This window comes from Perna viridis, chromosome 1 (assembly GCF_037379345.1).
Source record: "Perna viridis isolate PV_CMFRI_1.1 ecotype Kerala chromosome 1, ASM3737934v1, whole genome shotgun sequence".
Taxonomy (NCBI): Eukaryota; Metazoa; Mollusca; class Bivalvia; order Mytilida; family Mytilidae; genus Perna; species Perna viridis.
This window is the reverse complement of record NC_142445.1, coordinates 17576825-17601851: the sequence shown is the minus strand read 5'-3', so window position 1 is coordinate 17601851 and position 25027 is coordinate 17576825. Positions and strand designations below refer to the sequence as shown.

The 25027-nt window shown below is 33.0% G+C and overlaps 1 protein-coding gene across 1 annotated transcript; it reads right to left on the bottom strand.

Moving 5' to 3' along the window:
- Window positions 1–929: 929 nt before the first annotated feature.
- LOC148627541 (protein lifeguard 4-like) lies at window positions 930–14422 on the bottom strand. Its single transcript, XM_088574500.1, has 8 exons — window positions 14342–14422; window positions 8989–9107; window positions 8246–8354; window positions 6031–6136; window positions 5768–5801; window positions 4898–5015; window positions 3328–3373; window positions 930–2521 (listed from the first exon to the last, which is right to left on the bottom strand). Exons 2-8 carry the CDS (start codon window positions 9089–9091, stop codon window positions 2318–2320), a joined length of 720 nt encoding a protein of 239 aa, XP_088430626.1. The 5' UTR covers window positions 9092–9107; window positions 14342–14422; the 3' UTR covers window positions 930–2317.
- Between the last annotated feature and the right edge of the window lie 10605 nt (window positions 14423–25027).

The following is a 25027-nucleotide window of genomic DNA, read 5'->3' as shown; positions in this document are numbered from 1 at the left end:
TAATATACTGGACAGACAGATTGGAGCGGCTACTAGACCTGCCGCTATCACCAATATTAGTGATGCTGGTAAAAAGATTAATAGGTTCTTACACAAGTCTCTATTGAAGTTTGGGGATTTCTTCCACAATGTAAAAAATTCGGTCTGATGAAGAGTAGAGCACAGTGGAATGAGTGAAAAGACGAATATCTCACACAAGTGGAAGAAATTCAAGATCTTTAATAGATGATGAGTGTAAGAACATATTTCTTCCGTTTGACAGCTAATTGTTGTGGAATTACAATAAAGGTCAACAAGTAATTTGCATAAAATATGTGCCTTATTACAGGGCACAGATTAATCATGTGCAATTAACAGTTATCATCCCAAAAATTCTGTTGTGTAGCAATGAAGTTTTTGTATAATTTGAATATATATTAACATAAATTGTAATATAAAGATGTGGACCTGCGTACAAAAAGTTGGATAAATTTATTTATTGACCCTCTGAACTTTACTGGACTACTTTTACTTTCTTTGTTGCAATTGGCTATTTAACCTGTGAGAGATACAGTCCGTCATAGCCAAAAAACAAAAATGAAAGAACAAATGTTCTGTAAATCTTTTCTGACTTATAAAACCCTACCTCTCATTAAACAAGAAGTAGATATTTTTGCACAGGTTCATAATCTTACACCATTCCTTTATAAAGCTTAAGTCAAAATATTGAATGGCTGTGATGAGTAACTAACAAATAACTAAATGACATAGTGTAATTCTGAAATTACATGTTAAGCAATTGTTATAATAAGAACAGAAAAAATTGTTACAAAATTTTGTTAAATGATTAAAGGACAGACACACAATACCATTTTACGCCCTCCTCCTACATGGTGAGCTCTAAAATGTTGGTTAATACACATCTCTCTTTATTAAAGAAAACAACATGATATGAAAATACTGTTTATTGGATAAACATGATAATATGATAACAAGTAAAGCAGGGCATGATTAATAACATGACCACTCCCATATGTAACATGTTATACTTCAACAAAACAAAACACAAAACATTTCATTTACCTTACAAAAAGAACAATTTTAAATCCAAGATTTAGTACCAATACAAAACAAATATAAAGGTCTAGTTAGAATCTGGCCCTCCAACTCAAAATTTTCAATTTGATACACGTATAATTAATATTTAGTGAAACATTTGACTTTTGGAGAAGTTGGGGTCAAATTTGAAATACGGGTAAAAATTGCAAGATACCGTGTAATTGGCTATGATAAAAAAAAAGGGGGGAAAACATCACTGTATAGATAATAATAATCTAAGCAGAACAGATTGGCAGTCATCTGAATGTTGCAATATGCTACGTAGGTGAAATCCATTTATGTATCTATACAATTTCTAATATTACTAATATAACCAGTGTCAAAACAGCATTTTAGTTAATAAATTAATAGAATACATAATATTTCTAAAAATATTGTGGTGTAAATGTTTTCTTAGGCATTACAATCAAAAGTTTTTGCCCATCTTAACAAATAGAAATCATTTGCCCTAATGTACGAACATAGAGAAGCTTACCATTACTGCAACCAATTTATGAACGAATAAGAGGAACTTTATTTTGGCCTACTACATATATTTTTAGATAGTTATTTTTTTAGGTGAAGATTTTACAACATAGACTGAAGTATTTTTATACAAGTATGATGCAACAAAACTTATCTGTACAACTACTGTATTTTTACTTTGTAAGTCATTATGAATAGAAGCAACACAAGTTATAAGCAATCTGAATCCATTCTTTTTTGTTTAATAATATCCATGAGCTCAAAATAAATATGCAAGAACAAAACAAAACAATTATGTCACAATGAATTAAATTCCAACAAAACAAAACATTGAAATTGGCTGGAAGGGGAGTTCTCCTGACATGTGAAATTTGAATATGAAATAAGTCAGTAAAACATAAGGCCACAAAAAATTGATTTATAAGTTCTTCAATATTTCAAAAATACATAAGCAAGTAATTCTTTAGTAGTTCTGTAGTAATTTCACTTTCCTACAATTTTTATTTACTTTTACCTTATGAACTTGATAGCAGAGCAATAAACATTTTTCAAGTAAAATAATATTTTTTTGCATAGTAAGAAATACAAAAAGGGTAGCAAAATATGAAACAAAGAGGTTTTCTTAAAATTTGGAATATTTATTTGAGACAAAAGAACAAGTAAAAATTTAAGAGTGGCCTAATAGGTATGATGTTTCACAAGACCCAAACATGATAAAAAAAGAGTTTGACCAGCAACATTACAACAAATTCTTTTAATTTTTTCTTTCACCCATGATTCTTAGAATATGTAAGAAGAGATTAACAATGTCTAGGTATAGATTAACAGCTGCCACAATGTATTCCTCCGGACTATGCTTGTGCATCAGAAGGTGAGTATCAAAGATGATAAACAAGGAAAATACCAAGGCTCCTCCTACACCAATAGCTTTGTCCATTATCTCAGTTGGGAAGAAAATCTACAACAAAAAAGTATTTCATTCAAAACCATAGTAGTAATGCAGTAGCTCAATACAGTATGCAACCCTTTTTTTCATTGGTACACATATATTTTGATATAATTTATGACACCTTAAATGAAATGTATTTTACTGGAGTTAAATACACAAACTAATTCTGCAATTTGATTGGTTAGCTTGACAGGAGATCTGAGACCATATACCTGTGGCAGATGTGGGCATGTGAATAACGTTTTCATAAAAGTGGAGATAAAATAAATATCCAATCATACAAATTATGCGGGAAGTCGATGTCTTTTTGAATAAGAATATATGAAAATAAAGAAAAATAGCTGTTTATCTTGATGTGTCACGTCACAAACTTCATGCATATTTAAGGTTGATGACTGGAACAGATTTTTAATTAGAAAAAAAATAAACCCCAGAAGAACATATTTGTTATTCAGGACATCCAATGGGATATGGTCTCATATTCCCCGATAACTTTGGGAATACAGAATGCTGAGAGAGAATATGAGCCTAGTATATCACCTAAGAAGATCCAGTATAATATAAAATATTCATATAATAAAGGTAAAACTAGTTTTAGCTTAGTGGGGTGCACAACAGAATGAGAACCAAGGCCTTAACTTCAAAATTGAGTTAAAAGATTTTCCAGTTATAAATTGTAAAGGTGTCGTTTTCTTACTTTTAAACCTTGTATTTCTATGGTTATTCACTGCATTTAACTTGAAAAAGTGCCATTTACTGGAGAATATATATATTCTTCCTGTGGACGCCATATTTTATCATCAAAATATACTTACCTGAAGTATGCCAGCAATGATTAAAACCCACAAAGCTGCAAACAATCTGAAACCAGAGAAACAGTGGTTTTATTAAAATCTGACATTCTACAAAAACATGGTCACAACTGAAGTTCTATCAACATACTAAAACTGGTACGTCAGGACAGTCAATGTCAAGAATTGCATAGGTCGCTATAGTCATCGTGAAAACAAAAACTTTCGAGAAAGTGAACTAATTCGTATACATGCATAATTGTTCCTGATTCAAACCACTTCAGTTCCATGATAATTCCAGATAATGCATCTTCACAATATTAGGGCTCATGTGTCAAATTTGATTTCATGTGACCCCTGACAAGCTTCATACACGTAAAAATACAAATACAAATATTTTTTTTGCCCCAACATAACAACTCAAGCATTTTAATATAAGTATGATGCAACAAAACTTTTCTGTATCATTATTGTATTTTTACTTGATAAGTCCTTATGAATAGAAGCAACACAACAATAATTGGTTCAGGTCTTTGCTGACATAAGTGTTTACTGCCAGTGATTTAGACTCATGATATCTCTATACTGAAATATTCACCGATCATGAAGTTGGTCTACATGAAAATTCAGTTATTGTTATGGGCACCTTCGAAGTTAAATTGTCGCCAAATATATTCCTTCTAATAAGCCAAACAAATTAAATATAAAGTATTTATGTTTGGAAATGTTACTTGTACTTCAGTGATTTTTTTATTGCCTGTGTAACATACTCAATATGTTACTAATGACAAATGGCTAATAATCAGTTGAGATTTATGAATGAATGATCTTTGAACCAAGATATACAAAATTACTTAGAAAAAGATGAAGTTTCCATTGTAAAGAAATGCTTAGTACATATCTTCTTTTTTTTATTTCCTATTTACTTTATTAAAGCAATGATATGGATAAAAAATTTTGATAATGAGCTATTCTTAATCAATAGACATTAATTTGTTATAAACTTTTGATATTTATAGAACATTTCAGCTTACATGGCCTAATACCTCTAATGAACTTTCAACTGAGTCAGACAAAAAAGTAGTACTACACAGAAACAATAATGTAACTGCTTTTGGAATTATTGTGCAAATACCATCACCACTGTAATAAAGCTAGACTGCAACTTCACAAAAAATGTGTTAAATTAGAGGTGAAATTGAAAAATTTTTTTGAAGTGAAAATAGTGCCAGTTTCTTGGATTGTTTTTTGGCATGGGGGGACTCATTACACCTTTCCTTCGGGTTAAGAATAATCATATATATTCCCGATTTTTTAACAGGAGTCTATCCCAGTCGATTTGAGTGGCTTTTTATGTCCCAATGGATAATATGGTTCAAACTACAACAAAAATTTTTGGTGAAATATGTATGGAACCCTATGGAATCAACAATTAAAGAGCTGGGTCATATGTGATGAGTGATAATCATTTACATTAAAAATCCTGAATAAAAAAAACATAAAAGACCACTTCAATAAATGCAAAATATTTCACTCTCTTAGGTCTGCACCAGTTTGACTAACTTTGTGCTTGTCTGTATCATTAAAAATTTACCCTGCTCCCCATGAACTGAAATCTCTCTTGCTCTGTAGCGTATATATAGTAAGTGCAGCAGTCACAGCAAAAGTCAACATAAAAGCTTCAATCACTGAATGGACCTTATAAAATGTTACTGTAATAACAGAAAGTAAAGTTCAAGGTTCTCAATTTCATAATTATATTGTATTTTCATAACAACACTGACTTTCATAATTACATTGTATTTTCATAATTATATTGTATTTTTGTATTCATATTGTACTTTCTTAACAGCATTGACTTTCATTATTACATTGTATTGTCATAATAACACTGACTTTCATAATTATATTGTATTTTCATAATTATATTTTATTTTCATAATTATATTGTATTTTCATAATGACATTGAATACCAACATAACTGCCTTAAAAGAAGTGAAGTGTAATAAATCTACAGAAAATGTTGTAGATGACTTGTTTGTAAACTGTTTAAATACACAAATTATTGTTTGGAAGATTTTATAAACCAAACCCATATACCACAAGTTCTTTGTTCATACACTTGTTCTGTCATCAGAGATCAAAATTTCACAGACATTATAATACAGTGCTACAAAAACATGACGTGTTTTGGAAGGTTTCTGCTTTACTCAGGACTAGTTGGACAACTTTTGCTGTTTTTTATCTTTTTTACAAGGTTTTTTTTTCGTGAATGTACCTTACAAAAATTTCAGATTAATCTATAGACCTCAAGCTTGTGCTTTTAAAGATGTCCATGCCAAAGTATGGAAATTTACCAGTATAGGTGATTCAAAACCAGAAATCAGTATTTAACGCACGCTGGTCATATAAGAAATTTTGTACACTTTGCAAACATGCATAAGCAAAGAAACTGAAGCTTACCAATCACACCAATACTGTATGCTTCCATTAAAGTCTGCAAACAAACAAAAAAATAACATTTTGAAATAAGAATAATCAAATTTGATCAAATTTCAGAAAGCACTCTAGGCTGAAACTACATATTACAAATAAAAGTTGAATTACAAATGAAAAACTGATTGTAAACCGCTAAGTTAATCTTAAGACTGAAATAAATAAATTTATGTAACAATGTCCTCATATTCTGATCCTGATTAATTTTTAGGATATGCCAAATTACTTACGAAAATTCCCAAAAATATGTAGTTATGTGGTGTTTGATGTCTGAAGATCATCAGAGGAAACAGTACACCAAGTGTTCCAATCAGAGCAATAAGTAGTAGCCAATTGCTAAAAAAAATCAACAGAAATAAAGGAAGAAATCAAAACCAAATTGCTCAACAATTATACAATTCAATGCAATGTAGCTGCTTTATGCCACTAATGAATGGTTTTAACTGACTGTACACAACATGGCATGTTTTTGGTTTTTTCTTAACTTCTATTTTCCTAGTATTGTGCAAATATTTTTTTTGAAATCTTTGTTGAATCTTTATACATGTATGGTCTAGAAGCAGAGAAAAGTGGCTTTCTGATGAATATAAATTGCATGAAATAATATTTTGGGGATGAAAATTGAGCAATTTGAAGCAAAAGGGCAAATGAAAAAGTTTTGGCATTTCTAACTGGCCAATGATATTAGTGCACTAATTACTTAGGCTTTCGGTAATTTCAGACAGAGCCCTATATAATACCAAAAGCTTTTTTGAAAATTACCCACTATACGATATCTACTATTGGACTAAAACCAATCAATCAAAAGTGTACAAATACTGTAAAATGGAAGTTATTGTGTGCATTTTTAATTAAGATCTGGTCATTTTAAAATAAAGCATCATTTTTGATATTTTGACAAAATGCACACATTAAGTACCATAAATAAAAACCAAACTGGGTGCCAAAAAAATATCATTTTATTTTTTTTAAATTAACAGTATTAAGTCCACTGATGAGTTATCTTTGTCAATTCATAAAAACAACCCCTTCATTCATGACATACATGTACATGTACTAAAGATTCACTCTTGATGCATGTATAAGGCAGGTCTTAAGTCAGGATCTAAAACCATTAGTCACTTTCACTTTGCAAAATAATGAAGTACTATTTCAGAAACAGGCGTTTTATTTCCATCAAGGACTTTATATTACTATGCTCATATAGTTCCTGATTCTAAAACATATCATTTGTGGTCTAATTAAATTTATCTTAAAATATAATATAATTTTTTTTTATAAATTTTCAACAATCTTGATTCTTTTTACAAGTGAAACCAGTTTTAGCAAACTACCACAGACCATTTATTGTGTCCCTTTTTAATCATCTCTAGTTCTCTTATACACCAGCTTGATATCTGAATATTTATGACTTAATGCCTTCAGTGTTTCATTAATTAAATTCTGGAAATACCCATTCTATTTGTTTACCGGTTTTCCTGCCGAAAAAAAGCCACATGGCAAAAGTGTAAACAAATATCATCCATTTTCTTTTATCAATTCTTGCAATTTGAGGTGTTTTAGACAAATCTTGATGGGATAATCATTGTTAATTGGATTTAATTTATTCTAATATCTGTTTATGAATGTATCATATGGTTTAACAGGGCTGTGAGCTTGTATGTAGCCATGTGCACATGGCCATGATTGTGTTTACCTTTGGCCAAATGATGAGAATTTTGATTGGTTCAATAACATATTTACATCTGATTGACACCTCCCATGAGTATGTTGCGAGTCACGGTCAACTAGTCTAATTACCTTTGATTGGCTTCAGTCTTAAATTTGTTCTAGTCAGTCAACTCCGACCAGGTGTCAACAGAATTGTTAAATAGGAGAAAAATATCTGTTGCTGACAAACATCCTGTCAATTTCAATATACAAAACCTACACGTCAAGAAAATTGCTAACTGGTTATTCTTGTCAGCAGAACAAATTAAAAATTGCAAATTGCGACATTGGCGAAGCCCAGCGCGATCCTTGCCTCCAGCCTGATTTTTAGAAAGACTGCTACTTGAGTTTTGTTAAAAATTCCATTATGAAAGTTTGAATTATTTATACTCCAATTTAAAAATCGATCACATTTTCACAATAATTTCAAAATTTCTAGTATTAGTAAATTGTGTATAGTTTGAAAATTTTCATTTAAAGTGGCACCTGCTATCCAGATAATTGATATGCCTGAACCATTTTTCTCCTTTATATTCCTACATGCAAATTACAAAAAGATGATAAAAAGACAAATTTTAATCTTTTTTTTTGTGTTCAAGTTTGTGAAGAAATGCATAATATCTCTGCATTAAAATTCTTTCATAAATATTTCTCATTATCAATAGACATATTTAATGTACATAAAATTTTAAAACATCTTGACATAGTCATGGTACATGTCATGGGGGTTCTTACTTTTGTTGTACAAACTGTGTAGCTGTTTCACTTGCCATTATTAATCCTGCCACTACAGTACTGAGAAGTATCTGTGCTGACAAAATACCATACACTTTCCTAAGAAAGCCTATTGAAAGAAAAAGTAAATGGAAAAAGGATTAATACATAAAGGTGAAGGAGGAGAAATAAGTATTACATGTATATTTCCATATTACATCATGCATATTTCAATTGCGTAACTTAGTAATTGTGCATCTATTCTTTCTAGATTTCGAAATATCTAGAATCAGTCACTGCAAGCATGGGTTCATGTATTACCTTTCAAATCATGAACTGATCGTTTTTGTTCACACATGGGTTTAATTAAAATTGGCCAAGTACCCTAAGGCTAGTCAATTTTAGGAAGAGTTTGTGAAAGATTTATTGGCAGGCTTATCTTATTGAATGATCTAAAAGGTACTCAACAAGTGGTGCACCTAATGTATCTACTCTGTATTTATATCTATCAGTGAAATGAAGCTATTGATACTCTTGTACACCAGTATGATACCCAATCCTTCCAGTTTCCACAAAAATATTTAACTTGATACTTTCCATACATTTGTAGTTATACATAAATAAATCAAACAATATTTTTTTTCAATATCTTTGCTATAAACCTGTCTGGATCACCATGTAGTGACAGATTCAACCTATACATGTATTTGTACAACATACCCTACCTGATATAAAAATGTGCTACATGTACTTGTATAACATACCCATCCTGATATAAACATGTGCAGATGCCACATTGGATCCATACATAAAATCATCCACAATAGAATCTTTTCCACTTCCTTTACCATCCATAGAAGTAAACATCTTGAAGATTATCTACCTTAAAATAAAAGATACAAATACATGTACACTTTGTACCACACATGTACATTGTCTAACTTAATGCACATGAATAGTTTTTTTTATCACCAATAACCCCATCCTTTTATAAGCATTGATGCAATATACTTACTTTCACATACATTTGTACCAGTAACTACACAGTATGTGGCTGATTTCCATAAAGTGTTTGCAAATACACGTACATGTATATTGTATGTACAAAGAAAGCACGAAACAAATTAAGTAACAACAAAACTAAGTGACCATTTATATGCATTATTTATAGGCATTATTTACTCTAAAGGTTTTGGTTTGTAACTGAAAATTGAGATATTTTTATGATACAATGTACATTTTGTACATGTATGTATGTAAAAACATGTTTTGCCATGTATGTGACCATGTAGTTTGTAAATGTCCTGTTCAAATGTATTTTGACATCATGACTACTTAACATGAAATGTACATCTACCTAGCTTGTCTCATTATGGTCTTTTTTAAGGGTCATGCAGCCACTAGTGCTTTAATGGCTACCATAAATATGCAGTAATGTTGCCAGCAAAGAATAAAGGCATATGGTTAATGTTTAGCCAATGATTATAGTCTTCAGTAATCAAATTTAAGGGGAAATACTTGCTAAATGCAAGTTAAAATTCAATTTTGCTAATTGAAATTATTTCCACTTGTAAAAAAATTTGCTAGTGGAATTCTATATGTCATATGGGTAAAGTCCAGAAATAATTCCAAAAAGTTAAATTTAACAAGTGTAAATTTTCAGTACTTGCTAAATTAAGCGTGGAAAAATTTATAAAATTCAATCCCTGGACTTAGACAAACAACTGGGCCATTGGAACATACCAGATTTCTTTCTTTTTCATTTCATCATGTGGTATTTATTTCATATTTTTATTTTTTTTTAAATGATAAAAGGAACCGTATTATAAGTCCGTACCCCAAGCCAAGCTACAGATTCTGAGCATCACTGTCAAAGGACATATTTGAAAATTTGCTGAAATAAAATATTAGTAAAAAGACAAATCTTTCCTCTACAATTGTAACAGAGGATACAGCATACATGTTACACAAATTAATCAAAAACAACAATAACAAACTAAAGGATTGTGTGTTCCTACTCCCTGTTAACTTAAACTGCACATCTGTACCATGAGACTGTGCATGTCATCTATGCAGTTTAGAGCAGATGGAGGTTAATTTAGGAACTGCTGTCAATGTAATTATTTTGCAAGGGGGAACATGTAGGTCAATATTTTCATAAAAAGCTTTGCAGAATATGACCACAGCCAGCTGAACTCATGCTCACTTGAGGACACAATAGTAGTTTTAGTACTTTGTTACATGTGTCTCAAAAACAGTAATTGATCGGGTTAATTTGGTAAGCATACTTCTTAAAGATCTTGTATTTAGGCTTGTATTTTATTGTGTCAAAATCTTGCCAAAAAATGGGGGTCCCATTTGACCTCTTATAACTTGAAAACCAAGTCTTTGCAGTTAAGCAGTAGTCTGAGGCCCAAGGCTTGTCAAAATGGAGGTGGGCCTGTAAAATTGACTTCTACATGCCAACAGTCACCATATAAAAAGTTTCTGAAAAATGAAATTAGGGCCTGTGAACTGGAAAGTTAGTTGTGAAGACTGAAAACTGTAAGAGATATCTGAATCTGATTGAAAAAGTAGGCAGGGATTTTCACGAGAGATCTGATATTTTCTTTTCATGTTGCAATAAAAGAAAAACAAAATTTTTTTTCAGGAGTGGCCACTTCTGGCCCCTTACAATCCAAAAACTGTAAAAGTTATCTGAAATCTGATTGAAAAACACAGGCAATGTTTTGCAGGATGAATCTAATAAAAAAAATTCAAAATTAGACCAAAAATAAACAAGCTATCATCAAATAATCAGGGAAAAAAACTTGTTTCTGGCCCCTTCGTCTTACTTGACTCAAGTCACAGCCCCAAAAATCAATACAAGTCTTCATTTTGTGGAACATGGCACCTTGTAATACAATTTCAAAAAAGATTCATTCAAGTTATTGTCTTGGACATCAGGAAAATGTGTGTCTCAAGCCCCTATTTTTTGGCCCCTTATTTCTAAGGAGTTCAAGATTTTACCCTTAAAAAATAAACCCAGGTCTGAACATTTTAATTTTAGTAAAGAATATTTTGGAACATTACCATAGACATTCCTATGCTTTCATTGGATTTACAGTTTATAGTGAAATTTGACAAAATGCTGGCTTTAGGCTACTTTTTGGCCCACGATTCCAAAATGATTGGGGCCATAGCTCTCACAATAAAAACCAACCTTTCTTTTGTCGTTTTGAACCTAGTTATTAATTTGATAATGATCACCAACTACATTTTGTAATACACAAGTTACTGCATGATAAAACAAAGGGTACACGTAAAGGGTACAGACGATGACAGAGCCATACATGTACCAACATACAACTGCAATTTTTTTACTATCGTATACATACATCAAACAATTAACCAAAAAAAAAACAAAATAAACAAAGCAAATCAATACAAACTGAGAAAAAAATTTAAGAAGGAATGGAAATAACATTTAAACATTTCTAAACTTTTTAAAATGTCAACAAATACAAGTAAATTGTTGCACAAACAAAGGACTTTATATTAAACTAATATACACTACACTCAGTGACAACTGTTTCTCTCACACTCGTCCGAACTGAGTGAAACACAGTGTTACACCAACATTTTGAGTGTTTACCATCCAGATTCCACCTAGCCAACACCGACCGTTTGTATATTGCAAGTCATAAAATTCAATAAGGCGTAACAGGGAATTCATTATAAGATACCATGTATATTGTGTTTCTGTTTCCTGGTAATTCGGAGCACTCCAGTTAAGATAAAAAAAAATTAGTCATGTCATCAAAAATTTGGCATCATCTTTTTTTTTATGTTTTGTACATGTTTATCAATTTTTGGTGTGTTGTTTTTTTACAGCTATGTCCAATGAGAGGAAGATATCATGTAGAAATATTACTTCGTATTTTTATCAAGTAATAATGTAATCTTCTGATATTTTAATTTTGCTTTTGTAAATTGATAATTACTATTTATAATTATAAATAAAACACTTTAAAAGTATTGATTTTAATAATTTGATTTGAATGACAGACTTGTAAAAACGGTCTGGTGACACTTTTAGTTTCTGAACGACTTTCTAGAAATAAAAAAAAACTAATTACAGGTCCAATGATAATGTGTACATGAGAATTGAATGTAGAAGCCATTGATCAGGACTGAGAATATTGTCAGTAATAATTATATAAGTTATCAGACGTTGTCCAAAAGAGGACGAGATGGTGTCCTCTGTCGGTCGTGTTTGGTCTCTAAAATGCTTCAAGTTACTCTGAGAAATTTTTTATATTCCCCACTTGCGGAGCTCGGGATGCAGCCATATTTTATCTTGTTTTTGCAGAGTTACCTCCCGTAAGAGCAGGTGTAATTTTGAAGTCTCTTTAATCGTTCAGATTCTGGTGCAGAAAAAAGAGTTAACTCGAATGAAAATGGAATCCCCAGCAGCCAAACACAACAGTGTTTCTAAAATTTACAGGGTGTTTCAATTTGTTGGTAAGTTACATAAGGATGGTTTTCATTTGTATCCCGGGTAAAGAAAATTTATGGCAAGGTCAGTAGAATGAGAAATTCCCTTTTGACTTTCGAGATTTTCTAAAGTATCATCGATATCGGATGGAAAACCTTATGTGTTCCTAATAGACACCTGTTCCAAAGGGAGTTTAATGTTGACAAAATGTTGGTCCGCAGGTCAGGAATAAAGTATGTTTCAAATACAACCTACATATGTCTTTATTTTAATGATAAGTTTTGTTAAACTGTTTCGAACTTTCATGCATGCCGACCGATTTTACTCCCTTATAAAAAATAATCCCATGACAAACCTCGCACATATATAGTTGTCTATTTTTAGAAATTTAAATGAACACATTATTTACAATGTCTGAGTTGTGTGTCTGGTTACCTTATGGACTGCAATTAAAATATAATTACCCAATACAGGACAGTCATGAAGTATGTATCAACGATAAATGTCTTTTTTACAATTTTCACATTACATTTGTCAATCTTCAATACTACGTGCTAATCGTCTCAACCACTGTTTTTTTGTGTCCATTGGATTAAAGCTGGACAAATTAAATATAAGATCGATTTCGGCGATTGGATTAAGAACTTTCACATGTCCTCCGGACTCCTTTGTTGTGATTTTCTGGGGTCCCACATAAATTTTGGAGGTCAGTGACCTGGGAGCTTGGGTACTTAAGTCCATCTTGTCAGCAAAGATCAATGAGATTAACTTCACCGTGCTGGGTGATTTTTCACCCAGGTCGGTGGTTCTCCGTACACAATTAACAACTGGAATATACGATGTCCGAGCTGGGTGGGTGTAACACTCACATTTCACTGTGAAAAAATCTGCCTGACACCGTGTTTTACTGACTAACATGGATTTAAAGCTCCGAATTGAGTGTTAGAGAAACACAAGTCGCTGAGTGTAGTGTGCAATGTCCACTCCCTGCGCAGACATATAGGAAAGCTGTAGTAATACATTTGTAGTTCAAAGATGAAAGGATATGATAAAGAGATGTCATACTCATAGGCGCAATGCAAAGGAGTTTTACTTCTGAACCTTTATCTTAGCACTAAGGTTTCTGTAGATTCGATAACATAACCCTCCCTATCTCACAGAGCTTAAGTGTAGGGAGGGTTACGTTATCGTATCTAAGGTTTCTGTGGACCCCTATTCATCTTTGGTAGTAAGTTTTCTCTTATGTTATAAAAACTTTTAACCTGTAGACACATAAACTTATGTGTGGATTTGCACTAAAATACATGTACATACGCATTTTAACACTTCAAAATAATTATTAACATGAACAGGTTCTATTCCTCGTCATTTGAGGCAGATTTGAATGCATTGGTGGACCTTGAAGTAACATTAGAATCAGATAAGCTTTTCCAATAATCAACAATCCTTATGGAGAATGAATGTATGTGAAATTCTACATGTACTACGACTGACACTTTGTCGAACTTGTTTAGTTCGGTTATTTCTCGATCTCTACAGATCTGAAAGCTATATTAATAAATGAAAGAATGCACTGTTTTAAAAGCCAACGGAATACAAAAAGAATCATCTTTTCATAGTATCGAATGATTGAAACCTACGTTTATATACACCAACTAAAGTTAAACAAGTGGTTCTACCAAGTCACGAAACAACCGGATGTTATTAGCAAGAAAAGTAGTGCAGGTGCGTCTTATGACAGCAAAATAGTCATAGACAATAAAGGACCTATATTTTTTTCCTTTCTTCATAAAAGATTTTATAGTAAAATACATGAAAGAAAAAAAAACAAATTATATATTTTTTAACATTTCAGAGGTACTAAAATTGACTGACTGATCGATCGATCGATTGATTGATTGGATATGATCAACAGTTTTACTAAATTCTTCCATTAATGTAGATTTGATGCTGAATTTTGGCTATGCTTGTTCTAGCTTCATAAAAAATGGATTTGGCATCCTAGTTTTATGGTTATGTAATAAATAAAGCTCGAAAGTTCAAACATAATCCTTTTTTTTTAGTTTGGAAAAATATTTGACTATACTTATCCGTAAGTCTCTGTGCGCATGCCCAACAAAATGGCAGGAATTTTGAACAGCTCCTGATATTTTTCGATATTTTTCACATTTCTAAATTCTAAATAGATTACAAAATTGTAGTGGTCAGTGGGTAAGATTGCATTACACAAACATCACACAGAGAAACACATCTTGAAGGCCATCATACAGAATTTTGCCCAGTAGTTGTCACCGTCAGTTTTTTTTCTGATGGGACCGTAAACAATAATGGCGTCTATGACACCAAAACTGATCTTAGTCGTCTTAATACAAGGCTTCATCATCCGATACACATCTATCCATCTGAGAGATGAAGTTCACACATTTATTATCGTAAACAAACATAGCTGTTCAACAGATTACGACTGTGTTGTTATTAGAGTGATTACTATACTCGGCGTCACATAAATAACATACTGTTAAAAATTGAATAAAAATATTTTCTACGACTTTATTGACACCAACCGTCGTTTAAATTGTCTTAAATGACTTGCTCATTCGTTTAGCCAAACAGCTTCTCAAAAACAAGTCGCTTATTAGCTTAAATCATGCGTAACAAATCCTTACGGGAAAATCCCATACTAATATCCGCCATGTTGGTTTTTACGGGACGATTTGTTTACAAACGAAGTTCGTAAGTTCCCGTCGAAGTCCGGTGACAATCGTCTGCTTGATCAACTTCTCGGTATTGTACGTTGTTCGCGTAAAATAAATCCGAGATATCCGAAATAACGCCGAAGTGCATTCTGGGTTCTTTGGTTTTTGGACAAACCATTTAAACGTAAACAACATCTCCTAGCAACCCGATCACTGTAAACATGGCCGACTTTTTACAATGTAAATATTGGCACCTAGAATTAAAATCTGACCGGAATTTAACCATTCAATGTTTAGGGAGAAGCCGTTTGGCTAAACGAATGAGCAAGTCATTTAAGACAATTTAAACGACGGTAGGTGTCAATAAAGTCGTAGAAAATATTTTTATTCAAATTTTAACAGTATGTTATTTATGTGACGCCGAGTATAATCAGAACAATGGGAGGGATATGCATGCATGTCCAAAACATCGACCTAGTATCATCTTAGCATACCTGTCCATGTTCCTTATCACAATGGCTAATGATGTAAACATCAATCCTGGACCATCAATATCTGGATCAATTTACCCATGCGGTACTTGTGACAAGCCAGTTACATGGGATGATACATGCTTTGTATGCGATACATGCAACCAATGGTATCATGCAAATTGTCAGTCCATGAGATCTAGCCTATACTTAGAACATGTCAACGACTCTGCTGTCGCTTGGGATTGCCTTGCCTGTATCTGCCCAAACTATACATCATTTTGCTTCTCCATGGTTTTCAGTACATCAAATCAGTTTAGTGTGTTATCAGACACCTCCTTTGCCAGTCCAGTTCCGTCTAACCAAATTAAACCAGTGCATACGTCAACACCAACGAGAACAACGTCAACATCAAAGCGAGTAAAACATCAGCCACTAAGAATAGTAATTGTAAATTTCCAGTCCATTAAAACAAAGCAACATCTGATCGAAAACATGATTAGCAGTACAAACCCAGATATAATATTTGGCACAGAAACTTGGGTTGATAGCAGTATAAAAGACCCACAGATTTTTCCATCAGGCTATACCATTTTCAGAAACGATCACAATCTATCAGGCGGTGGTGTCCTTATAGCAGTTAAAACAACTACATTGCTACAGCTACACCGGAACTACAAACTGACTGTGAAATAGTATGGTGCAAGTTAGAGCTGGTCGGCCACAAAGCTATATACCTTTGCACTTACTACAACCCTAGAACATCCAATGAAGAGAGTATGAACCAATTTGGCAAGAGCTTGGAAAGAGCTTCCAGAATAAAAAAATGCTTTCGTAGTGGTAGCTGGAGACTTTAATCTTCCTGGCTGGGACTGGAAAGGAAACACAATAAAGGCGAACACTCAGTATGCAAAAATTCATCAAATTTTTACAGACATATTAGACGATCATGGTCTTACACAAATAGTAGAAGAACCAACTAGAGGTACCAACACCTTAGATCTCGTCATCACAAACCACCCTTCTAGTTTCCGTAGGACAGAGATCATTCCAGGAATATCCGACCATGACATTGTTTACACTGAAATAGATATCATTCCAACTAGACAACAACAGAAACCACGACAGATTCCACTGTATAGCAAAGCAAAATGGGAAAATGTTGTCAATGATGTCAAATCCATCCATGAAGAAATCATCAATATGAAGAGCAATGGGGAATCGGTGAACTCTATGTGGAACCTTTTTCAGTCTAAATTAGAAGACAGCATAAAAAGAAACATACCACACAAAACAGCAAAAAATAAAGATGGATGTCCAGGGATAAACAGACTTAAAGAGATTGATCCGTAAGAGAGACCGATGCTATAAACGAAAGAAGAAATCTGGCAACAAAGCGGATAAGGAGAAATATAAAAAGTTAAAACAGGAAACACGGAGACAACTTACGAAAGCATATTGGCAGTATATAGAGGGCATAGTGACACCGGAAACAGATGACAGTGCTGGAAGTGGAAACTGTATGAAACGCTTCTGGACCTATATAAAGCATAACAGATCAGATAACAACAATATACCACCATTGAAAGCAGATGGAACGTTACATCCAGATTCCAAAGATAAAGCTAACATCTTAAATAAACAATTCCAGAAGGCATTTTCAACCAAGTCCGAAGTATCAGTTGAATCTTTTACTGACAATTGTAGTATGAAAGGTACATACGATACCATGCCAGACATCCAGATTACAGAAGTGGGTGTTACTAAACTATTGAAAAACCTGAACCCTCACAAGGCACCAGGACCGGACAATATTACACCAAGAGTCCTGAAAGAACTGGCCATTCACCTATCACCGATACTTACCATCATATACAGAGAGTCCTATAACACCGGAGAAATACCCAGTATCTGGAAAACAGCCTTCGTTTGTCCCATCTTCAAGAAAGGCAAGAAGTTTGAGGCTTATCGTCCAGTATCTCTGACTTGTATCGCCTGCAAAATAATGGAACATATCATCACCAGCAACATCATGGCACATGCTGACAGACATGATATATTACATCCACTACAGCATGGGTTCCGGAACGGTCTGTCCTGTGACACTCAACTTGTTGAGTTTGTTGATGATATAACCAGAAACCTTGACAACAGTAAACAAACGGACTGTCTGATTATGGATTTTAGTAAAGCTTTTGACAAAGTGTGCCACAGCTTATTGACCCACAAATTACATCATTATGGGATAAGAGGTAACACCAACAGATGGATACAAAGCTTTCTTAATAATCGAAATCAGGCAGTAGTTGTAGAAGGAGAAACATCCCAATACATACAGGTGGAATCTGGTGTTCCTCAGGGATCGGTTTTGGGCCCCAGCTTGTTCTTATACTACATCAACGACATGCCGGAAAACATCATATCAAAAACCAGATTGTTTGCAGACGACACTATTGTATATCTTATAATAACATCTGATATCGATAGGATAAGTCTACAAGATGACCTAAATAAATTGGCAGAATGGGAACAAAGATGGAAAATGAGCTTCCATCCCGAGAAATGCAATGTTCTGTCAATCTCAAGAAAGAAACAGCCTATTCAGAACAGCTATTTCCTCCATAGTCATGAACTGGAGCACGTAACAACTGCGAAATATCTAGGTGTTTCTATAACATCAGATATGAAGTGGAACCAGCACATATCAAACATCTGCAAGAAAGCAAACAACACCTTGAGCTTCTTGAGACGAAATCTTAACATCAGAAATGCCAACATTAAGGAGAAAGCTTACCAGTCATTAGTTAGACCAACCATGGAATACGCATGCACAACCTGGGACCCATACTTGAAAGAGGACAAAGACCGGATTGAAATGGTCCAGCGTAGAGCGGCCAGATATGTAGCGAACAGATACCACAACACTTCTTCAGTTACCAACATGCTAGAAGATCTAAAATGGCCAACACTAGAAGAACGTAGGAGGAGAGTTAGACTCGTACTAATGTACAAACTGGCAAATGGTCTGGTGAAAATCGACGCGACCAACAGATTGAGCAGTCCGGTAAGACTCAGTCGAAATATGGGCCTACACTCCTACCAATTACCATCATGCAACACAGTACTGAGGAAAGAGTCATTCTACCCAAGAACCATCCGGGACTGGAATGCTCTGCCCACTGACATTGCCTCTGCCAAGAGTCTTGAATCTTTCAAGGCTCATTTACTTGATTAAATTAATCAAGTTGTTTTTACTTGCACAGTTAATTGTACAGCACACTTTGTTAATTTTTCTTTTAATGGCTACTAAGTAAAATAGGGCATTGCGCACTAAAAGTGACAGTGACAGCATCATCAGTAATTGATGGCGGTCGCGAACTGGTAGAAGTAGAAGAAGAAGGGTTTTCTTCACCGTATCATTGTTAAATCTTTGAATTATGTTTTTAAATAATTAAATATTAATTAACTCTATAATATTTCGTCATACTTAATTCCTGCCATTACGTTTATCTTGGCATTTGCGCGAAGACCTTGTTTTATTCAGACAATTATTATACGTTTTCAATATATCCTGTTGGATAATATACAGACTATATGATCAATTGGTATTCTATTCCCTGTTTTCTACTATGCCAGCGGCGGTTAATAGTTCCTTTACAAAGTTCAGGATTCCCATGTAACATCGTTATGTTAATGTTTTTAAATTGACATTTGCACGAAGACCTTATTCACTTAGACATTTTATGATATATTTTCACTAAATCATGTTGGACATATTTTTATTGATGTTTTTGTTTGAGTGAGAAAGTGTGGTCATATTAGTTGCTTTTGGATTTTGAAATAGCTTACAGAAAAAGCGGGCACTCTAACGAGGTAGATACAGCTTGTATTTTGTCCTACTTGTTAAAGTATGACTAGTTAGTATCGAACTCCAGAGTTAAGTGCGAATTAAATAAAAAAAATATACATGTAGTTTGATTTATTGTTGTTTTTTTCTCAAAACTATCCCAGGTTAGGGGAGGGTTTAACGCTCAAAAACTAGTGTAACCCGGCCATACACTTTATCACATAGGCACTTGGGACCAGGATTTTTAAAAAAAATTCCTCAAAAATATCATTAAATCATTTTGTTTCCATATTTGAATTATTATGCGTGTTCTCTGACATGTCCACTGGCTATTTATTACTCTTTATACTATGCATAGTTTTCATCTATAGAGACGTATATAAATGAAAACAAGGCATAGTGTAAAGAGTGTAGTGTTCAGAAATAGTAGGAAAGTTCCAGTGAGAGACTGGCGACATAAGTTATTTTGATCCTAAAGGATATAGAAATAAGATGCCAACTTTATTCCACCGATAAAACAATAAATGGATCTTCGGATGTTTTACGGGTTTCTAATTTTGTGATCCGGCTAATTTTGGTTTATATCATATAACTCGGATCAGACGAAACTAGAGAAATCACACTTGGTGCCCTGACATTTTAACTGGTTCAGTTTATTTTAAACATATTTTATTTGCGTAATTATGCAAAAGGGATTAGTTAGACAAGTTAGACAAACTTATTAAGTCTTCTCCCATATACAGTGTGTAACAATACATATTGAAAGCATGCAAAAACAAGACAATAAATATATAAACATAATATTGACATGATATAACTAGCAAAGATTGTGATGATGTATGTGGTTGTTATAATTATACTACAGTATCAACGATACTGATTATACAATATAGAACCTCTTAGATCCTTTTATATAATTATATACATGACTAAAAATTATTGTATTTTGCTCATCGGTAAGAGCCGGATGACTACACGTTAAGGTACTTAAATTTACTCGACAATTTTCCGGTAACCAATTTAGATTAATAAGGAGTCTGCTTCTAATATCAGAATAGTGAGAATATTCAAAGAAAAAATGATTTGAATCTTCAACGCTAGCACCACATCGGCAGGATGGATCAGTTATAATGTTAACTCTCGAGAGATCATAATTTAAAAAGGAAGCCGAACATCGTATTTGTGTTAAAATAATGTTTAATTTACGATTTCCAAACTCGAAATATTTAGGAACTCTGTTTGCTGGATTTGATTTACTCCTCTTTAATTCATTTTTAAATTTACCTATAGATTCAATGTTACGAGTAGACAAATTGAGTTTTATTCCGTAACCGTATAGTTGATGGTAAAAACGAGTCTTTTGTCAAAGAGAGTCGAAAAAAAGGATGTATCAAGTCATTTCCATTACGTAAGGGGTAAACTGTTGTACTCTGAATTGTTGGTGAGATCAAATTGTATAAATATCCTGGAGCATTATTATGTTGAATACTATAGAACAACTGCAGTTTTCTTCTTTCACGTCTTTCTGCTAGAGTTTTCTATCCGATTTCACTATAAATGATTCGTGCACTAGTAAAGATTGGAAGTCCAGTTACTATTCGAGCAGCCTCTAGCTGCAATTGTTCAAGTTTATTGCAATAACCCACACCCATATTGTCCAAAACTTCACATGCATATTCAAATGACGGTCGAATAAAAGTAAGATATAGTGATTCAAGATTCTTTCTTCCTAAACTATACTTAAGTTTCCGTAATACATTTGAATGTTTCGATACATTTTTGATTATACATTCAACATGATTATTCCATTTTGCATCGTTACTAAAAGTTACACCTAAATGTTTATGCATATATGTAACTGGTATATTTTTATCATTAAATACAAAGTTTATTTTGGGAGTTTCAATATTAGAAAACAACATAATTTCCGTTTTGTCAGGATTAAAAGACATGAGCCATTTTTTGGAACAACCACTGTCTCTATGTGTGATAAGTCACGATCAGAGTAGCTCAGAGACGTGTCGTCTGCGAATAGTCTACATAAGGACAAAAGGTTTTCAGCAATATCATTAATATATATTATAAATAACTGAGCTGTAACGTTGCAAGGTTGCGAAGACGATTGTTTGATTACTACCCTTTGTTTTCTATTGTCTAAATAACTTTGAAACCAATTCAATAAATTTCCACATATACCACATGACTTCATTTTGTGTAATAACCCATGATGCCATACTTTATCAAAAGCTTTTGAAAAATCGCAAAACACAAAACAACTTACCTCCTTATTTTCTAAAGAATTTAAAATACAATTATAAATTTCTATTAGTTGATGAACTGTTGAACATTGTGGAAGAAAACCAGACTGATATTCATAAACGAGCTTATTTCTTTGTAAATGATTAAACACATGTTTATAAGCAATGCGTTCCATCACTTTTCCAACACAACTTATCAGGGATATTGGCCTATAATTAGATGGAAGAGAATTGTCTCCTTTTTTAAAGATCGCAATTACATTTGCAATTTTCCAGCTGGTGGAAAACTTACATTGTTCTAGGGATTTCTTAAATGTCATTCTTAAAGGAATTGCTACTTTTTCGGGGCATATTTTCAACATTCTATGACTTATCATGTCAGGGCCAGATGCTTTATGGGGATCTAATGTTTTTATTATGTCTACGATTTCAGATTCATTTATTTCAAGTTCTTTTAATAAAATATTTGTCTTTTCTTCAAAATCAGGAAGAGGAACATTCTCGTCCTCCAGAGAGGAAATTAGACTGAAGTATTTATTAAGCAAATTACATTTATCGTCGTCTCCGTATGCGGTATCACCAATATTTTCGTCATTAATAATATTTTTAAGTGGGGGTATTTCACCAGAGTCCTTATGAGATTTTATAAGCATCTTCATTATTTTCCAATAAGTTTTTGAGTTAGCAGCATTATTGAGTATAATATTATCCAAACTTTTTTCGAATTTTTCTTTTAAATGTTTTTTAAGATTATTTACTTTATTTCTTTGCTTTTAGTATTTATTAATGTCAGTTTCTCTTTTAGTTTTTAGGGCCTTTTTACGAAATCGGCCCCTTTTTCGAATTTCCTTTCTAAGCTGACTATCAAACCACGGTTTATCATTATTGCGTATCTGAACTAATTTTGTTGGGATACTCTCCCTTGCAATACCAATAAACCTTTGGGAAAGGGTTTTACCCATATCATCGACATCCTCGGTGTTAGACAGAAGTTCGTCCCAATCAACATTATCAAGTTGTGACGAAAAATGTTCTAAATTAATGTTATCATATTGCCAAATTTCTCTTTTGAATGATTTTTGTACATATCTTGGACATTTTAGAAATATTATTGGGGCATCATGATCACTTATTTCTGATGGTACTTTAAGTCCATCTCTACCCATAATATTTCGTCAATGGGGTTTTCGAGTTCACCTTTTCGCATCATTGATATACCATCCTTTGCAAAGATCAGTATACCGCCACCGGTATTGTTACGATCCTTACGGATAGTATTATTAGAAAAAGAATGGAGCTGCAAGTCATCATTACTGACACTTGGATCTAAATGAGTTTCAGTAACGGTTACTATATCAAATTCATCTGTGAAATTTTCTAGAAAATTGACCTTATTTCTCAGACTACGGATATTGATATTGCATATGGAGAATATGGATTCGTTAACACTAGAGGTACTGGTGCTACCATGCCTAGAAGCTTGCTCCCACTATCAGATATGCAGCCGAAATAGTATATAACCACGAAAAGGGTAATCCCGGATTTGAGGGTGCCTCGCTTCAACTCAAGTCTTTCGGATACAATCGAATATATCACTATTTACTGCTCAGCAATCACTTGACAAATGATAAATATAATGAATAAACACAGGTATCACCATCAAACACTTCACACTGATTTGAACATTAAAACTCCATATTTTTACAATCGTTTACACCATTTTCATGGTTACATGTATATACTAGTGGGGCTGCATATTTTATAGTGGGAGCAAGCCTCTGTGGTGGAACCGAGTGAACCCCAGTCGTTTTGAGTGGTCCCTGATATCCAGATAAACGGTATAGTAATTGCCTATAAAACAGAACCAGGATATCGATTGTGCAAGTCACTGCTTTTTTATATAAATTTCTAGCCATGTCATGTTCGGAATTTATACCGGATACTTTTTATAAATTCAATAGATCTACATTTTGTTAACTAAAAGTGGATGCACCAGACTGACAAATTTATGACAACTTTTGAAGATAATGACATTAATCTTAAGGTCTAAAACCTTATTAGTTTGACACATTGTTCATTAATAGACCAAATGTGCCGAAGTTGAAAGTCTGTTCAGTAGCAAGATCAAATAATTAAAGTGCTGTTAGCATTGGTGCATGGTATTTGATTCTAATAAGATTTTAACATGAACAAAATTTCAAAGATTACATGGAATAAAACATATACTGGCGTGTAATCATACATTTGTGTCCCCATATTACTTAAAACTTTTTTCCCCTAAAATATATACAAATGAATGCCAATCTTTACAACTGATTTCTGAAGTATAAACAGTCAACTTCACACACATTTTCAAATTTGGTTCCATTTTACCTTTTTATCAAAATTTTAAACCTGTCTAAAAGTTAATTTGCATTTACATTCATAAACTATTTCAACCGAGTATTTATCCTACTCTGTCATTATGCTCAAATAAAAACAATTTCAACTAAAGAAGATTATTTCCATGATGAACATAAGATTTTCCAAAGATGTAGTTTTTATCAATTTGAATCTCCAACCAACTTTTCTTGGTTAAAATCACTCCGCTTCACTTCCTGTTTTATTAAAAATAAAATATTAATGATAGAATGGAGATTTTGACAGATAAGTGTATTAAAAGGAACACGAAAGACACGCTTACTGTTTCTAGTCACAACACTGCAAGAACTAAATTCCTTAAACAGAAGCGGATCCAGGATTTTAGATTAGGGGGGAGGCGCACAGTAAAAATGTTTTGAGGTTAAATTTTGAAATATTCTTCTACAGTGGGTGAAATGTGGATATCTTTTGTGGTAAAATTAGCGAGAAATTAAAGTTACAACCTAAAAGCGCCAAAATCTACTCCCGACAACCCATGTTTTGCAAAATTTAGGGGGGGGGGAACACGCCCGCCCCTGCTAAATGAATCTTAGAACTAAACATCTTTCAAGGCCAAAAATGAGTCCCTTAAATCATCAGTTGTTTTGGATACTAAATCTTAATAACATTTCTAGAAATAATAGAATATTACTGA

Excerpts from the sequence above, each read along its gene's own strand:
- LOC148627541 (XM_088574500.1), bottom strand. The coding sequence starts at position 9,091 with ATGTTTACTTCTATGGATGGTAAAGGAAGTGGAAAAGATTCTATTGTG. Across the intron at positions 8,355-8,988 it reads ACATGTTTATATCAGGATGG|GCTTTCTTAGGAAAGTGTAT; the intron begins GTATGTTATACA and ends TTCTTTCAATAG. Across the intron at positions 2,522-3,327 it reads TCATTGCTGGCATACTTCAG|ATTTTCTTCCCAACTGAGAT; the intron begins GTAAGTATATTT and ends TTTTTGTTGTAG.